The following is a 19867-nucleotide window of genomic DNA, read 5'->3' on the forward strand; positions in this document are numbered from 1 at the left end:
AACCCTCTGGAGCAATGCCGGCCCACTGAGACGTAACATGAGCCAAAGACTGTGACAGCTGTTTCTAGTAGCCACGTTCAGAGAGTAGAAAACTGAACAAAACCTCCAAACGGAAGAGCAGGTGACATTAACTTCTTAAAACAACAGTTTTATTGAGATTCTCTTCACATGCCATCAAGTTCACCCATTTAAAGTATGCAGTTTGCCAGTTTTTAAAATTTCCACATAGCCACGCACCCATTACCACTAACCCTAGAACAATTTCCCACCCCAGAAAGAATCCCCACACCACCCGCAGCGTCCTGCCCTCCTGCAGCCCCTGGCACCTGCTTTCCTAGCTTTACTTAGTCTCTCTGGATCTCCTTGTTTTCAGGCATTGCTTATAAACAGAATCCTACTTTGTTTAGCTGTGGGTGTCTGGTATCTCTCAGTACACTGTTTTCAGGGGTCCTCTCTCTTACAGTGTGTATCAGTACTTTGTTCTTTTTATTTTAGGCTTATTTACTTTTTTTTTCTTTTTTCATTTTTTCCTTTTTTTTAAAATTTTATTTATTTACTCATGACAGACAGACATGGGGGCGGGGGGCAGAGACACAGGCAGAAGGAGAAGCAGGCTCCACGCAGGGGGCCTGACACGGGACTTGACCCCAGGACTCCAGGACCACGCCCTGGGCCAAAGGCAGGCACCAAATCGCTGAGCCATCCAGGGATCCCCCACTCCTTTTTTTAAAGATTTTATTTTATTCACAAGAGACAGAGAGAGAGAGAGGCAGAGACATAGGCAGAGGGAGGAGAAGCAGGCTCCATTCAGGGAGCTCGATGTAAGACTTGATCCCGGGACTCCAGGATCCAGGATCACGCCCTGAGCCAAAGGCAGGTGCTTAACCGCTGAGCGTTATTTACTTTTCTAAGTTATCTCTGCACCCATCCGCTTATTGTCCCGCTTATTTACTTTTCTAAATTATCTCTGCATCCATCATGGGGCTCGAACTCACAATCCTGAAATCAAGAGTTGAATGCTCTTCTGACTGAGCCAGCCAGTGCCCTGTCCTTTGTGCCTTTTTATGGATAAATAATATTCTATTGCACGAATACCACAGTTTGTTGGTCTAGACATTAGTTGATGAACATTGGGTTTCCTTTTTTGGCTATTATGATTAATGCTATGAACGTTCATGTACAACTTTCCATGGACATTAATTTTAATAATGTATTTTATTTACTGCAGCATATTTGAGATGTTATTTTTACATGTGATCCCTATAAGAGTTGAGGCATATTTTTCAAAGATTTCAAAATTCCATATTTATTTCATAATCTAACATACCTAACCCAGTCACTTCTCAGGTTTTCAGTAGCCTTGTGGGGCTAGTGGACTTTGAAGTGGAAAGCACAACCCAAGACGGAGCCCAAGGGGACTCCTGTGCTGTGTGGAGGAAGTGACTGTTTTCTGCAAATCAGAGATGTTTGTTCATTCCCTCCTACATACAAATACTTGGGGCCTTGCTCCCTCTGTCTTGGATTATTCCCAGGGGAATGGTCTTTTCTCCTTTGCTTCTCCAAGTCCTGCTGTCTTTCCCAGTCGTGGCTAATGTCCTGTATGGGTGGATTTTAGCCATAGCAGCTTACTTCTTTATACATGTTTCTATTTAGTAAGTGCTTAGGTGGACTCCTTCTGTGTGCCAGCTGCAGTTTTAGGTGTTGGAAAGGTAGCAGTGAGCATGATATAAAAGTATGTTTCACTGTTTCTGGTAAGGAACAATATTTAAATATCCAGAGAAATAACTTCAGATAGTGAGTGATAAGTGCTATGAGGATGATAAAATTGGCCTGACGAGATCACATGTGTTGCCAAGCCCTAATTTATTCTTGTGATTTTTAACTCCTGCCTCAGTAAAGTTGATTTTAAAATAGTTTGCATACACTGAAATTTAGTCACTTTGTGTAGATCCATGAGTTTTCACAAACATAGGCAGTTCTGTAACCATCACCATAGTCATGTTCTAGAACATTTTACGTGCCAAAATTATGTTGATGCCCTTTGCAGTTTAGCTGCTACCTCTGCTTCTGGGGAAGCACTGGTCTGCTGTCACTATGGTTTTGTCTGTTCTAGAATTTCATGTAAGTGGGATCATACTTTTTGTGTTTGGTGTCTTTCACTTGGCATGACGCGCTTGAGATTCGTGCCTATTCAGTGTGTGAGTAGGCATTCCTGTAGTTGCTGAATAGCCTTTCATTGTGTGGAAACATCATTATTTGTCCATTTATAGTGGGTGTTTGGATTATTTCCAAGTTTTTGGCTGTTGTGAGTAAAGCTGCCAAGAGCATTTGTATCCAAATCTTTGTGTGGAAATGTGTTTTTATTTGTAGGATTGCTGGATCATATGGTAAGTGTGCATTTATGAGACACAGCCAAGCTTTTCCAAAGTGATGTGTACTGTTCTGCACTCCCACCAGCAGCCTTACCAACACTTGGTAAATTCAAACCCAAAATAAGGATTGAATTTAACTTCACTGACAGTGAATTTTTAGAGTCCCAATCCAAGTTGTGAAGTGACATTATACAGCTCTACTTATGAATGCCACTAGAGTTTATAGGCAGAAAGCTGAATTCTTTTTGCCATTTTGTTAAGTAAGCCTGATACTAAGTTTTGAGTGACTTTTGTCTTGTAAGTAGTAGCTAAAATATTTAAATATGCAGAGTTAGGAAATATATCTGCTAATCAGTCTAGTGGTAGTTGTGCTTTTTCACGTGGCTTGGCATTCTGTGATGTGTGCAACAGTTGGGAAACAGTACAGCTTGAGTAGCTACCAGTCCATCTTTATCCATGCATACTTAAATCCACTGTTGAACATCAGCATTTGACGGTTACACTAATTGGACTAAATGTAATTGGAGATTAAGGTGATTTAAAGATTACCTGGTAAAACTTACATAATGGTGTCTGAACTGTATCATATATCTTGACTAGTATTCAGAAATGTTTAGAGTTTATTTCACCCATATGATTGGCTTATTTCTGAAGTTATCCTTGTTTGACAACTTTTTGAGACTTTTTTCATGGTATAGATTGTATGTCAAATGGGAACGCATGGTGGGACATAACTTTATGGGCTTAGAGTAATGTAGGAATAGAGCCTGGAATATGGTTAATACTTCATTGTTTCCCTTCTGAATATTCACTGAAATCCCCATTGTTTTGTGTTCATAGTTACTTCTGTACTTTTTACTTTTTGTGAAAGCTTTGTTTACATATTTGTCTCAATTGAAAATTTTGCTTAAATATAATTTCTGTAACATTTAAAAAAAGAATACATTATTTAACAAGTGGTTTATGAGAATTTTAGGAAATAAAGTGATTTTGTGGTTATCACTAGGAAGAATCTCTAGAACAAGTTGAGCCAAATGAACATCTCTATTTTTTTAAAAAAAGATTTATTTATTTATTAGAGAGAGGGTGTGGGGGAGGGACAGAAGAAGAGGGAAAGAGAGAGTCTCCAGCCAACTCTGCTGAGTGGGGAGCCCAGTGCTGGGCTGAATCTCACAACCCTGAGATCACATCCTGAGCTGAATTTAAGTCAGATACTTAACTGACTGAACCACCCAGGTACCTCCTCTATTTTGTTTTTAGCAGAATTTTGAACTTACAACTATTAAATTCTGAAGTTAACAGTAACTGTCATTTGAGTGCTTGTTATATGTGAGTTGCTTTTGTACAATGGCATTTCTAATCCTCAGAGCATGTGATACTCTTCGAAGTGGTTGGTGTCATCTTTATTTTAATGACATCTTGGAATGGTTGAACTTTTGCCCCACTTCATAAAATGAAAGCTCGGCTTTGGGTTGAAGCACAGTTCTCTGACTCCAAAATTGTAGATAGTTTATCTTTGCCTTTTAATGAAGTATTTGACTACACTGTTACCAAGTCATGGATAAGATGAAAAAATGTGATTACTAATGATAGTTGGAATGAATATGTAGCTAATAGAGCAATCTGATAAATCGGCATCAACCTCTACCCAGATCTCAAGTGAGATGCTCAACTGCTCTCTCTCTCTAACTTAAAAACTTGGTTGGAGGGAGAGTTGGCTTAATTGAAGTTCAACCAAAAGGGGTTTAAGGACAGTGTTAGATTATGTTAATCTTGTGGGTTAAGAATGAAAGTTTGGGTTGTGGCCAAATAACACTAGGGCCAGTTTGTAGTATGTTCTTAAGGGAATTGCCTCCAGATACAGTGTTTCTGCTAAACTCTGTGTTTGTAATGTGTTAGGGTCAGAGTGTCCTAGTTTATATGGAATTCTGACTGACTGTAGTATACAGGGAGAGCAACTGAGATAGTGAAGAATTTAGACATTATTAAAGGGTCCAGAGGTGTTTCACCTGGAGGAAAAGGAGAGGACAGGTGTGAGATAGCAGATATTAGACACGTTCCTAATTGTAGGGCAGAACTAAGATCTCTAAGGAAGCTAATTTGGGTGTGTATTCCTAAAAAAGAGGTGTTTCTCACAGATAAACCAGTTATCCAAAGTAGGAGGGAGGATAATCTAGTATCTGTCAACAGTGGAACTGGCTGCTGGCAGCAATGGAATGTGTTACTAGCTTTAGGTTCATGTGGAAGCCATGTGACCACTTGTCACATGTGTTGTAGGAGTGGAGTCCTGTATGAGTTAGGAATAGGAGAGGAGTCTCAGACTATCTTGACCCGTTTATAGTAAGAAACACATTTCCTGTTATAATCCAGTATAAATGTGTGAGCATCTGAAATAAAGATTTCATGAAATAACATATACCCAAATTAAGTATGTTGCTGATATTTTTATTATATTTCACTAGTTTTATTTATTTATTTTAAAGATTTATTTATGATAGACATAGAGAGAGAGAGAGGGGCAGACACACAGGAGGAGGGAGAAGCAGGCTCCATTGCCGGGATCCCGATGTGGGACTCGATCCCAGGACTCCAGGATCGCACCCTGGGCCAAAGGCAGGTGCCAAACCGCTGAGTAACCCAGGGATCCCTATTTCACTAGTTTTAGAAAGCTGGTTGCTAATCACTAAATTTAACAGCTCATTAGTGGATTGAGGCTCAGTCCAAAATACACTGGACTAGAATAATCTAAAATCTTTGCAAAACTATGATCCTGTGATTGTTCTCAGTAACCTAGAATTAAACATTAGACCCCACAAGATTCTATCCACACTGCAGGTGCCTAGTGGCTGTTAATTAATTTTGATCATCAGTATCTTTAGGGAGGATGAAAATGAGAACATATTCTTATGTCTTGATTCCTCTTACCTCTACTCCTCACCCCCAAATCAGGTTTTCTGTAGTTTCTTTTCTTTAATTCATTTCTATTTTTTTGAAGAATCTCTTCCTTAATACTGTTTCATTATCTTGTTTTCCCTCTCACATAGTATCTTCCTCGGATTCTTAATAACATCTGCAAGTGGTTTACACAAATACCCACTAACCTTTATGTAGGAAACAGTTGGCTTTCTTATTTGAAAGTCTTGATCTTAAAAGTGTTCTTTTATTTTAAGTATTTTGATACCTAATTGCTTTAAGAGTTGGAAAAAAAGAAAAATAAGGTAAGACAAAGTCAGGTTTTTCACTTTGATTCACATAAGGAAGGGCTAAGAAGCTGTTCTGTGTAGACTTATTAACCAGATGTTACTCTGTTTCAGAACTGGTTTATCCAGGCAAGGTTTAAGGATGCCATTTTTTAAAGTTGCTGAAGTCAGAGGTTTGGGAGATCTATAAAGTGAAATGAGATTATGTGAAGTGAAATGACTGCTTTCTGTTGTACTAAAGAATTATGATTCTTCAGTCATATGGACAGAGTGATTCCCAGTTGCCACATCTGTTTTCTCTAATGCTGTGAAACCATTGGTAACCGGTACCCAGGTACCTGCTTGTGAATTGCTTGTCTGGGATGGGTCATCCTGGCTAGCCCCACCTGCTCTGCTATTCTTCTCCCCTCTCTCTGTGAGGCTTGCTCTAAGTACTTGTTGATTTACTTAAGTATTAGCTTAAATGAAGCACAGCTTAGTGGAGACATTGAGTGTGATAATACTCACTTTTAGTAATTCCTAAAAGTTGTGCATAATGAGTTTTTAAAGCACCAAGAGAAGGCAATTTGCTAGCTGGTGGGCCACTTTTTTTTTTTTTTTAAGATTTTATTTATTCATGAGAGACAGGCAGAGACGTAGGCAGACAGAGGAGAAGCAGGCTCCATGCAAGGAGCCCAATGCGGGACTCGATCCTGTAACTTCAGGATCATGCCCTGAGCCAAAGGCAGATGCTCAAGCACTGAGCTTCTCAGGCATCCCTGGAAGGCCACTTCTGAAACAGAAGTTGAGGGTTTTTTTTAATTATTATTTTTTATTTTTTAAAGATTTTATTTATTCATAGAGACAGAGAGAGAGAGGCAGAGACACAGGCAGAGGGAGAAGCAGGCTCCATGCAGGGAGCCCAATGTGGGACTCGATCCAGAGTCTCCAGGATCATACCCTGGGCTGCAGGCGGCGCTAAACCGCTGCGCCACCGGGGCTGCCCTAAGAGGATTTATTTTTTTTTTTATTTTTTATTTTTTTAAGGAAATTTATGTATTTTAGCAAATTGTTTGTCCTGGGAAAATTAATTGTAGCTTATTAAAAAACCGATTATTTAATGTGTTTAAAACATTTTGAGACCACTGAAGAAAAATTATGTGCACTTTTCATGAACAGAGAGATTGAGACATACAGTATAAGATACAGTTATAATGATTAAAACTAAAAAGATGAAGTACTTCATTACTTTTAAAATGTAAATCCGTGTAATCAATGTAATTTATTATTGTAATTACCCTTTGGTTCAGAGAGACAACCACTCTAAATGTAATTTGGCATATTCTTTCCAGTCTTTTTTTATGTGTTTTTGCATAGCTCAGATTGTGTTGTGTAATTTTGTATCTTGTTCTTTTTTATTTGATATAATTTTTTTGGCTTGATATTATTCCATTGGATGGATATTCCTATCATATTTAATGGGTTCATTTTACCCAATGATACAGGAATTAAGACTTTTGTGTTACAGAAAGTGTTCAGATTCTTTTGTTCTACTGAAGTTATGTCTTTTTTTTTTTTTAGGTATTTTCTTGGATCTTGAACAACTTTAAACAAAAAGATTCTGATGATAGTAGTATTTGACTTAGACTATTTTTCCTCTGTTGCATGTGTTCCTCTGTTCCTCTGTTGCATCAAGCTTAATAGAGTGTTAGAGGAATGTAATAGTGGGTCACGGCTTGGGACTTTTTAATTTTTTATTTCATTTTTATTTTTTTATTTATGATAGTCACACACACAGAGAGAGAGAGAGAGAGGCAGAGACACAGGTAGAAGGAGAAGCAGGCTCCATGCACCGGGAGCCCGATGTGGGATTCGATCCTGGGTCTCCAGGATCGTGCCCTGGGCCAAAGGCAGGCGCCAAACCGCTGCGCCACCCAGGGGTCCCAAGGGACTTAAAAATGTTAAGTTATTACATGTTCTCATTCATATCAGGATTAGGGAAGGAGATATATCTAAGAATTATTGAGTCTTTCCTTCATTTATTTACCGTATTACTCTTTTTTCTTTTTCCTTTTTTTTTCTTTTTCCTTTCTTTGTAGTTGCTTATTTCATATATTTTGAGTAATTAATGTAATAATTTTTCCCTTTGGGTATCAAGCATTAAAAGTAGCCATTGCATAAGATTTTCCCCTTTCTTTTTGTTTTGTTTTTTAAAATTTTTTTAGAGAGAGAGTATGAATGTGTGGACAGGAGTATGCAGAGGCAGAGAGGGAATCTCAAGCAGGCTCTGGCTGAGCATGTAGCCCAAAGCAGGACTCAGTCTCACAACCCCTGAGATTACCATCTGAGCTGAAATCAAGAGTTAGATGCTCAACTGACTGAGCCACCTGAATGCCCCAAGATTTTATTTTTAGTAACCTCTAAATCCAATGTGGGACTTGAACTCACAGCCCTGAGATCAAGTCTCACACAGTTTCGATCAAGCTAGTTAGGTGCCCACCTTTTCTTAATATCCAGATGAAAGTAACAATGTGCAGAATGTGTGCAGTGGTTAAGGAAGGCTGAGATACTGATAGCTCTCAACTGCTGAGTTGACAGAAGGCTTAATATTGTTGAAGGCCGGCATTAGCACTGAATTTTTTTTTGTTCATGGTGCTGTGAAGATAGGGAAGAGTCTGAGCTGGAAGTCTAAGCATGGGAACTGAGTCAGGATCATGAGGCTAGAGTGACTTCTGGTCTTCTGTGACTACATACAAAGGCACCTGATCACTCTGCCTTTTCCCTTTATTTGTTAAATAAACACAACTAATTTAATAATGACAGCTAACATTTATCAGTTTTTTTTTTCTAAATGACAGGCTAAGAACTTCCAACATGAGCTAATTATTGTGAACTTGGTGACCACGTTAGAAATATAGTAAAATATTTAGTGTGGTGAGAGCTGTTTTTGGTTTGATTTGTGGTTGGATGCTAGTGTGTTAGGATATGCCTATTTCTAAACTTTCTGCTGTCTTATGCAAAGGTGAATTGATTTTTCCAGAAATAGCAGTAGAGGCATTCTTTTTTTTTTTTTTAAGTCATTTAGCCTTTTTCTTTGTTGTAGAATTGCACTATGTTAGAAGTACTTGCGATGGATTTAAATTTTTTTAATTAAAAAAACAAATGAGAATAAGGGAGTTGGTATATCCTCAAAGGGATCATGATTTCTGGAATTGAAAGCTGTCGCAAAGCTAGAGACTCTGACAGCAAGACATGTGGGTGTGGACTGTATCTGGACAGACTGGCTCTGGCCAGGACGGCTGTTGGGAGTGGTGAGAGCACACTTAATTTTGGCTGCAGTTTTGTTTTGTTTTTAAGATTGATTTATTTAAGAGAGTGCATGAGGAAAGGCAAAGGGAGAAGGAGACTAGCAGACTCCCCACTGAGCAGAGAGCTAGATGTGGGCTCAATCCCAGGACGCTGAGATCATGACCTGAGCCGAAATCAAAAGTCAGACACTTAACCGACTGAGCCAGCCAGGCATCCCTTGGCTGCATTTTAGTTTTTATTGATTCATTAGCTTCGGTTCCTAAATATAACATTGAAAGGTATGGCCATTTTTGTGCATGTTTTCTTTTTTTTTTAATTTTTATTTATTTATGATAGTCACAGAGAGAGAGAGAGAGAGGCAGAGACACAGGCAGAGGGAGAAGCAGGCTCCGTGCACCGGGAGCCGGATGTGGGATTTGATCCCAGGTCTCCAGGATCGCGCCCTGGGCCAAAGGCAGGCGCCAAACCGCTGTGCCATCCAGGGATCCCCGTTTGTGCATGTTTTGATGGATGGTAGGAGTGGAGTTGGGATTATATTTGTTAGGGAAGAAGGAAGGACAGAGAGATCTTGCTTTTTCTTTTTTCTTGATTCCCCAGAGTCCTTTCTGACCTCATGCAGTAATCAGTAGATACCAGCAATGTTAAAATGTTAAGTGAAAAGCTTATTTATTTAACAGTTGGGATTTGGACGATAAAAACACCAAGACAAATAAATAGCACAGATAAACAAGTTTCCTTTGTGATTTCAGATAGTAAGTATGAGATAACAACAGATTCCCCCAGTGGATTCTCCATGCTTCTTTTTCTCCAAAAGTTATCAAATGTTTACATGACCGGAAGTCATTCTTTGCTTTGACCTAAAGACCCTGGTTACTTTGTCCTCAAAATGACCCCTTACCTTTAATAGCAAATAGTGAAGCTCAAAGCAGCAGTCCCTCCTCTTTCTTTCTTTCTTTCCTTCTTTCTTTCTTTCTTTCTTTCTTTCTTTCTTTCTTTCTTTCTTTCTTTCTTTCTTTCTTTTTCTTTCTTTCTTTTTCTCTTTCTTTCTTTTTCTTTCTCTTTCTTTCTCCTTCCTTCCTTCCTTCCTTCCTTCCTTCCTTCCTTCCTTCCTTCCTTCCTTCCTTCCTTCCTTCCTTCCTCCATTCCATTTATTTATTTATTTATTTATTTATTTATTTATTTATTTATTTATTTATTTATTTATTTATTTATTTATGAGAGACAGAGAAAGGCAGAGACATAGGCAGAAAGAGAAACAGGCTCGATGTGGGACTTGATCCCAGAACCCTGGGATTGTGATCTGAGCCAAAGGCAGACACTCAACCCCTGAGCCACGCAGGCGTCCCTGAACATGGTTTTAGATGCTGATTTTAGTTCGTTATTTTTATCAGAAGAGTTATAGAGAACTTTAAAAACCACAGAAGAAATTAATGAGCCTAAATCTATTACTCATAGATAAATTGTCGGTGCATTGTTTCCAGTCTTTTTCTGTGTACTGTAATTGCAGACTGGGTTAAGGGACGGTAGGACCGTCAGAGATAATTTCAGATCATTAAGTTTAAATGTTAAAATTAACATTGTTAATTTCGTTATTTTAAATTTTATTGCAAGCAATAAACAAATTGTTATTTGTAAATTTTAAATGTTAAAAATTTAAGCAAATCATCATTATCTGGATTGGTTTGTAGTAGAGACCTGGGACCTCCGCTGGCCTCAATGTTTAGACACTGGTGGCATTAGTACCAGTAGGTATCCTCCAGAGGAATTAGGGTCATTGCTTTGTGGCTGGGTTGCTGTTGAGTCAGAGGAGGAGGTGCAGTTTGGACTTCTGGATCTCCCACCCCTTGCTTGAACCAGAAGAACCTCTGGGTTTGTACAAAATAGGCATTTATTTAATCTGCTGTGGCCAAATTGTAGCCTCTCAAGTCAAAATGTGTCCTAGTCCCTGCCACATCCCAGTTACCATGAATCTACAAAATGGATAATTTCCCAGTAACTGAGAGTTCATATGTAATGTACAGTTATGTATCATTTCTGTATGAAAAGGTTTTTTTTTTTATGAAAAGGTTTTTGATTTTGATTTCAGTGTAATGATAATGAGTCATCTTGAAATTGGGAGAATAGTTTAGGCTAGTATGGCTTTCCTAACCAGAGAACCTGTTAAATTTTGCTCATAATGCTTAAGATAAAGCAGAGCTACCAAGATTGGCAGTGGGTTTATTTGTGGGATAAATAGCCCAAATGCTCCAATATTTAATAACTTCAGAAGTAGATTGATATTCTGTCAGTTATTTAAAGGAACTTTAAAAGCTCTCTTTTGGGAAATTTGCCTTATGTGATTCTCTATATATATGCTGTTGCACTTTATATGATTGATGCATTGTGTGTATTAAGTTTAATAGAAGTGAAAATTAGAATTTTCTAGAATATATTGGATCTTTGGAAGAAGATTGAGTACTTGTTTTATTATAGAAATGTGAAGCTAGAAAACTAATTTATTCTTGTAACTTAACTTATAAATAAAAGTTATTACTTGTTAACTAGTATTTTTTTTTCCAGTTTCTCTTCAGCAACGGGTAGCAGAATTGGAAAAAATTAATGCAGAATTTTTACGTGCACAGCAGCAGCTTGAGCAAGAATTTAATCAAAAGAGAGCAAAATTTAAAGAGTTATATTTGGCTAAAGAGGGTAAGTTCCTAAGTCTCTCTCTAACCCCCCATACTAAGACTGCCTTAAAATGTTGAGTTTCTTGGTAGTACAATGTTAATTTTATCATTGAACAAACCTTGAATTTATTTGTATTTACACTTTAAACTAAAAGCCTATTTAGAGGCTAGGGTTAAGAATGAAGCTGTTAGAACATGTTGAAACATATAGTATTTAGGATTTTCCTTGTCTTTGAGCTTCATGGTAATATGTAACATATGTAGGTAGGCTACATCACTCAGGGACACAGAGCTCTCAGTGCTCTTCATACTTGAGAGAGAACCCAGGTGAAGAGGTTGAGGCTATTCTAGTGAGAGCCTCAGCCACGTCAGGCTGTCCAACACTGATACTTCATGGGGTGGATCCAGCAGTTGCTCAGTTTATCAGTAAAGACCTAGTACCCACTGTGAGGCAAACATTGTGCCTGGGTGCTGGGTATGAACAAGGAGCAAGGGTCAGATGGATCTTTAGCTCCTAGAACTTGAACTTGAGTGAGGAAGGAAGGAAGGTATACAAGGCAGATAACTTGGGAACTTGTTGAGAGGGTCCGGCCCTGAAGATACAGGAACAGGATTACCCGTTGGTCATTGACTGAGGGAAATATGGCGGTGGCTTCACAGCCCTCCTGACCAGTGGTTCCCAGAATCTGGTCACAGAACAGTAGCTTCAGCATCACTGTCACCTGGGAGACTTGTCAGAAGTGTACAGTTTTGGGTCCTGTCTCAGACTTGACTGAGCAACTCTGGGGTGAGGGTCCAGCAGCTGGTGTTTTGAGAAGCTCTTCAGGTGATTCAGATACACAACAAATTTTGAGAACCACTGCTGTAGTCTAGACCAGTGGCTTCCAAACTTTAACATGGATAAAAATCACCCAGAGAGCTCTATAGGACATGGTATGTTGGGGTGGGGCCTGAGAATGTGTGTTTCTGATGAGCTTACAGGAACTTACAGTCCTGCTCATCCAAGGACCACAGTTTAGAGAACTGCTGCTCTAGACTGGTGATCATCCAATTTTTTTTTAAATTTTTTTAATTTTTTTAATTTTTATTTATTTATTTATTTTTAAATTTATGATAGTTACAGAGAGAGAGAGAGGCAGAGACACAGGCAGAGGGAGAAGCAGGTTCCATGCACCGGGAGCCCTATGTGGGATTTGATCCCGGGTCTCCAGGATCGTGCCCTGGGCCAAAGGCAGGCACCAAACCGCTGCGCCACCCAGGGATCCCCAATTTTTAAATTTATGCATTAAATAAAGTAATTATATATACCTCTCACACCCTTTTGAAGTTGATGTTTAAAAATTTTTATTTTAAATTTTAAAAAGGCGCAAAAGATGTAAACTATCCTATTGTTAACACTAAGAATTTAAAACTTCACGCTCTTAAACATATACAGCAGAATCATCTATCACCATTCGTTTAAAAAAATACATGAATAAGCTCTTTAGCAGAAATTCTATATTTTTTTCTCACCATGTATTGGGTTTTCAGTTTTACATCTCCCTCAGAATTTTATTCTAAAAAGTTGTTTCTTTTTTCTTTTTTTTAGGAACACAAGCTTGAGTGTGCATCAGAATTTTACTTGTAGGGTTTGTGAGGCAGAGATTGTGGGTTTCCGCCCCCAGAGTTTCTGACTCACTAGATCTGTGAAGTCTGCTTCTAGTAAGTTAGCAGATATTGCTGATGCTCAAAAGCCTTTTTTAAAGAAAATTTGGTCAGACTTCTCTGCGGCAGAAATATACTTGCACATATCTTCTGTACTGAGTTACCACTACGATTGTTAATAAGTGCATGGTTGATCACACAATAAATATTTTACACATACAAAAAATAATAAAGAGTAAAAATTATTGGAACACAGGTCTTATGAGATATAATTGGGTTTCCTCTCAAGTTATAACCTCTGCGTGAATAACATTTACTTATAAAAAAGGATAAGTTTCAGGGTTTTTGTTTTTTAAAGATTTTATTTAGTTATTTGGAAGAGAGAGAGCATGAGTTGTGGGAAGGGGGTAGAGGTAGAGGGAGAAGCAGACTCCCTGCTGAGTTTGGAGCTTGACACGAGGCTCGATCCCAGGACTCTGGGATCATAACCTGAGCCTAAGGCAGATGCCTAACTGAGCCACTCAGGCACCCCTAGTTGTTTTTTGTTTTGTTTTGTTTAATAGAAGTGCTGAGAACTTTTAGTCTTATAAATAAGTAGATGGAAATAGAAGGTTTATTTTATTGTGATGATTATTTCATTCTCTTAAACTCTCTCTGAATTATATGTTAACTCACGTAGTCTGCAGCTTCAAAAAATATTTCTATTCTATTGACTGGCAATTCAATTAGGCTTCTTTCAGTTTTGTTAAAAACAGACTTTGTAATCACCTGACCTGCCAGAAATTTGTTACCCAGTTATTAGTTCACTTTTTTATTACTTTGATATTTTATTTTAAAGATTTTATTTATTTATTTGACCATAAGAGTACAAGCAGGGGGAGCGAGCAGAGGGGGAGGGAGAAGCAGGCTCCCCACTGAGCAGGGAGCCCAACATAAGGCTCAGTCCCGGATCATGACCTGAACTGAAGGCAGATGTTTAACTGAGCCACCCAGGCGCCCCGACACTGGTATTTTATTTTATTTTTTAATTTTTAAAAAGATTTTATTAAAAAAAAAAGATTTTATTTAATCATGAGACACACACACACACACACAGAGGCAGAGACACAGGGGGAGAAGCAGGCTCCATGCAGGGAGCCCAGTGTGGGACTTGATCCTGGGACTCCAGGATCACACCTTGGGCTGAAGGCAGGCACTAAACCGCTGAGCCACCCTGGGATCTCCGACACTGGTATTTTAAATTGTCCCTCTGGCTTGATACAGAAGATGAATTTTTACACAATAGGGGAGTGACCCATAGTCCAGTTCAGGATGGGCAGAGGGCCTGTCTCCTGTTAAGTGGGAGAAGGCTGTTGAGGAAAGTTAGATGGGTATGGAGAATCTGCATTCAAATCCTGCTCTGTTTTGGGAAAGAATGTTTATGAACATTGAGGATTAAGTTGATTCCATTAAGACAATATGTGTCTATGAATCCTTGAAACATCTTTGTGAACCCCAGGGGATATTACCCCCTTTGAAGATCACTGCCCTGCAGTGGTGTTCTTTAGACTACAAGTTGTAACCCTTTGATGGATTAAAAAAAATTACATGGATTGTGACCAGCAGTTTTTAAAAAAGGAAATAAAATGGAAAATAACAGCACAATATACTTGGTAAGGTTCAGCTGAGTCACACAGACTGTTTTGTGTCGGCGACATGTTTATGTATGTGTAGAGTTGTGGCACAAAAATACGTGTTTTGCTGTGAATTCATTCTCTGGTCAGAGAAGTTTGAAAGCCAGTATTCCATAGGATGCAGTATTCTTAGGCCTCACCAAAGGCAGCCCAGACTTGAAAGGCTTGCTGCCTGCCGTATGGGATGGGGCTCCATGCTCTTGTGGCTATTTCCCTGTTTCATGTGGTTCCTCTCTAGGCTGCCCTGGAGATGGGAAAGCTGGCGTTCCTATCTAGGCATGGTAGCACTTTGCAAGTTACTGGGGAGGTTGGGATGACCGAGATACAGTTTTTATCTTCAAAAAAGTAAAGTCTTCTGGAGTAGATAATACATTTTGCACAGTATCATCATTTGAATATATGTTGAATGTCATGAGAAAGGAGTTCTGTCCATTTCATCAGTGTGTTTATGTGACTTTGTTAATTTCCCCATATAAAACTTATTTTGACAATTAAGTGTTGGGGCACTATTTTCCGACTCTGCAATGGTGTGTCCTTGTCAAGAGGACCAGTGATACCTTTAGTGTATATGCATAACGTCATGGAGACCTGCCTCTGACGACCACTTAGAGCTCACTGCCTTACTGGCTGGGGACATCCTGTTTTCCCTCCTCTCACACCAGCGGTCCTGTAGGCTGACCGTCCTTTTTATAGCTTTTTCTTTCAGTCTTGGCTTATTCAATAAACTCAAGCTAATCTTGCCCCAAGTTTGTTCATCTTGTTTTCTATTTTCCTCTGTCCCGAAATAAGGCCGTTAGGGTTTCCTTTATTTTCTAATTTTCTTCCTTTAAATTATAAAATGGACTTTACTGTAAGATTCTGAAGAAATGAAAATGACCAAGCACCTCTCATTTCTGAAATACATGACCAGTTGCAGTTTTCTATCTCTGATCCAGACAGTGTGTGGTGCGGATTTGTTCAGAGAACATAGTTTGTATGTTAAAATTGCTTAAAGGACTTCTAGATCTGTTAAATAATCTGTATGTATGTTTACTATCTGGAGTTTTTGGTGAACTTCAGCTGGTCATTGAGTTGAGATAACTTTTTACAAAATTTCAAAAGGAAAAATGTGATCCTTTTTGAGAGTTTTTCTAAAGAAAATGCATAGTATATAAAAAATAAATGTTGATTCAGTTTCTGTCTTGGCTGTTTGTCTACATTATAATGAAAATAAAATTTACAGATGTCCTCTAAAGCAGCAGCTTATATTATGGCATCTGCTAGGAAGTATAAACCAAGTCTTTTATGGTTGTCACAGATGGTAGCAGTGTAAGTCATGGTTTTGACATGTGCACCAGTCTTTGTTTTATCTTTCAGCAAACCAGGTCAAGGTAACTCTGAGAGTCCAAACATCCATATTTTTCCCAGTAGGATCAGCTTTTGCTTTGGTGTTGTAATAGCTGTGCTTTCGTATTTAGAGAACAGCTGAAGTACAAGTGCAAACAGTAGGGAGGAATGCTAATAAAAGAGATTATTACCTTTGGACTCCTCTTAACTGCCTCTTCCTGCCTTAGTACCCACACTTTTCTCTGTCAGCTTCAACTGGGAGTGTTACAAGTATTTCTGAAAGCTATGTTGCTTTTCCACTGAACTTGAAGAAAAAGTATTTAGCTTTTTAAAAAAGTATTTGATTTGGGTTTTTTTAGCCGACTTCAGTACAAAGCTTGGCACGACAATAGGGCTTGTGTTTTGGAAATCCTCAGTCTTAGGCAATAAGAGAAAGCCTGTTAAATGAAGCAGCAAACAAAAGACCATAGAGTTCTGAACTTGAAGGAAAATAAGAGAAATATAGCACACGTTAAGACCATGAAATATAGCACACCAGAAGACCATGAAATTTTCTAGCGGTGTTCAAAGGATTTTGTGTGTGGTCATAATTTATATAATGCTTGGATGCTAACTAGCCAGGACTTTTTTGTTTGTTTCTTTAAGATGTTTTTATTTATTCATGAGAGACACACACAGAGAGAGGCAGAGGCATAGGCAGAGAGAGAAGCAGGCTCCCTGCCAGGAGCCCGGTGAGGGACCTGATCCCAGGACCTGGGACTACGACCCTGAGTCAAAGGCAGACACTCAACCACTGAGCCATCCAGGAGTCCACAGCGTTTCAATAGTTTCAGTAGTTTCAAATCTAGGTTAAGGAAGATATTTGTGGTTCAGATGCCATAACCTTGCACTTAGATATGGAAATAAAACTAGGGTATATTAAACAAAATTAAAAGCCATTAAAGATCTTAGAAACAACAAATAAGTTGAAATAAGATAAATAGATATTTTAAACTATAGATAAAGCATAGAGATTTTAGTAAATTAGAAAATGGTGTTTGGGAGTTCTTCCTCCCAGTGAGACAGAGAAGCATTAAAGAGCAGTTGACATAGAGGGTGCAGTGAGTCTCTAACACATTCCTAAAAAAAACTTGCAGGAGAAGAGAGTGGAGGGTAAAATATTTGAGGAGATAGTAACTGAAGTTTTTCAGAGATTAAGAAAAAAGTGAGTCCTTGGGGCACCTTGATGGCTCAGTTGATTAAGCATCTGCTTTCAGCTCAGGTCATGATCTTGGGGTCCTGGGATCTAGCCCCATGTTGGGCTTCTTGCTCAGTAGGCATTCGGCTTCTCTCTCTTCCTCTGCCCCTCCGCCAGCTTGTGTTCTCCCTCTCTTTCTCACTCTCTAGTAAATAAATAAAATCTTTAAAAAAATAAAAAAAATCTAAAAAAAAAGTCCTTAACATAAATACCAAGCACCAAGTAGGTAAGTAATAGTAAATTCTTATTTTGACGTATCTTAAGCTATAGAACACCAAGAATGAAAAGAAAACATTGAAAGCTGCAAGAAACCATTGTTGTTGGGAGATGCCATATAAGCAAAATCGATGACAGGAGAAAATGAAAGATCTTCAAAGTGCAGAGAAAAGTAATTGTCAACCTAAAATTTTATATGTAGTTACATTATTTAACAATGAGAGCAAAATAAGTACTCCAGGCATATAAAAACTAGGAGCATTAATCACCCACATAAATCACCAGAAGAACTAGTAAAGATGACATTTGCAAGAAGAGTAAACAGAGGGAATACATAGAATGGAAGAAACAATACCAGTCATAGAAACTGATAAGTTTGAGGATAAAGAACAAAACCAAAACTTCATAGCTTATGTTAGGTTGAAGAAGAAAGTAAAACAAATGCAATGATAACAAGATTAGGGCTTAAGGCAAAAAGCATTGAAGGAATATAGAAAGCTATCTTATAAGGAAAGAAACAATCTACCAAGAAAATATGACAATCATGAACTTGTATACACCTAAGGAAATCAACATGATGTGCCATATAAAACAAAAGGTGAAAGAATTGAAAGAAGAAATGAACAGATGCACACAAAGGAGATGTTTAATATTGTGTCAAGTTCTAGATGAAGCAGTAGGTAAGAATATAATACCTGTGAGCAACAGAATTTTAAAAAGTTTCATCTAGGAATTTTATACCCAAGGAACCAAAAACGTTTATTCCTTTCATATTCATAAAAAAAACTTAACAAATTGTCTATGTACATATATCTCAAAGACTCAACATATTAAAATAAATCAAGGTACTTATGTTTTCTTACCTAATGTTAAAGATTTTAAACAACAATGTTTTTTAAAAGTTTAAAAACTGGGGATCCCAGGGTGGCTCAGTGGTTTAGCACCTGCCTTCATCCCAGGGTGTGATTCTGGAGTCCCAGGATTGGGTCCCTCATCAGGCTCTTTGCATGGAGCCTGCTTCTCCCTCTGCCTGTCTCTGCCTCTCTGTCTCTCTCTCTCTCGCTCATAAATAAACAAACAAAAGCTTTAAAAAATAAATAATAAAAGTTTAGAAACTAAGAGTGCAGTCCTATTGCTCTTGAGTTAAAGAGCAAATCAGTGGAGGTCGCAAAATCTGAGAATACGGTGAAGATACTTAGGAGAGGCAGCTAAAACAGTACTTGGAGAATAAGCTTTTAAAAGCATTTATTAAAATTAAATTATTAAAAGATGAGAGATTGAAAAACAAATGATCTAAGTGTTCAGCTCCAGAAGCTATAAAAGGGGTGAACACAAAGAATGTAGAAGAAAAAATAGAAATTAATGAAATGGAAAGCAAAGTTAACAGTTACGCTCAATAAAAAGCACGTCTTTGGGGTAAAACAACTACTGATACGGTAGAACTATGGATACTGTGTATGTCTGTGCCAAAAATCTTGGGTATTTAGTTGAATAGTATCCTAGGAAGTATGAATTACCAAAATTACCTCCAGTAGAAAACCTGAATAAACCATAACCATAAAGAAAACTAAGTCAATAAACAGAATTCTTACTATGAAAGATGCCACAGGCATAGGCAAATTTTGTTAAATCTACAAGGAAAATTTGTTTCTTTTATATGCTATGTCAGAAACAAAAAGAGAGCCATCCATTTCATTTTGTGGAATTAGTCTAACCTTGATACCTAAACAAGAAGCACTAATACTAGCATACAAATAAATTAATCTCATTTATGACTAGAGTTTAAAATCCTAAATAAAACTGACTTCAATAGAATGTTCAAAAATAGTACACTATGACTATGCATACTAGGAATGCAAGGATAGTTTAACATTAGAACATCTGTTGATGTAACTAACTACATTAACAAATTAGGATAAACCAGAAAAGACATTGAATAAAATTTAACACCCTCTAGTAATGAGTTTGTACTAGTTCTTAGCGAATTAGTATGCAGGGGGGCCTGGCTTAGCCTGTGAAAATATTTTTAATAGAAAGAAACCAATAGCCTGTATCATATTTAATAGTGAAATGAGATAAGAAAGCCTATTATCAGTACTTTATTTTTATACCGGAGGTCCTCCTAGCCAATACAATAAAATAAAAAGAAATGAGTCATAAAATTTGGAAAGTTAAGGATAGTTTTGTCTCCATATAGAGTCCATATGATTATCAACATACAGTAACCAAGAGATCTACACAATTA

The 19867-nt window shown here is 37.9% G+C and overlaps 1 protein-coding gene across 2 annotated transcripts in view; it reads left to right on the forward strand.

The window, feature by feature from the left end:
* RABEP1 (rabaptin, RAB GTPase binding effector protein 1) overlaps positions 1 to 19867 on the forward strand; it is a 100410-nt gene that overhangs the window by 25772 nt on the left and 54771 nt on the right. The window contains exon 2 of one of the 2 annotated variants that reach the window (XM_055306082.1): positions 11420 to 11548. The exons of the other annotated variant lie outside the window; for it this stretch is intronic. Within the exon in view, the coding sequence (XP_055162057.1) occupies positions 11420 to 11548 (129 nt within the window). The remainder of the gene's footprint in view (positions 1 to 11419; positions 11549 to 19867) is intronic. 2 annotated transcript variants of the gene reach the window in all.

The sequence above is a fragment of the Nyctereutes procyonoides genome, unplaced genomic scaffold (assembly GCF_905146905.1).
Source record: "Nyctereutes procyonoides isolate TBG_1078 unplaced genomic scaffold, NYPRO_anot_genome, whole genome shotgun sequence".
Lineage (NCBI taxonomy): Eukaryota > Metazoa > Chordata > Mammalia > Carnivora > Canidae > Nyctereutes > Nyctereutes procyonoides.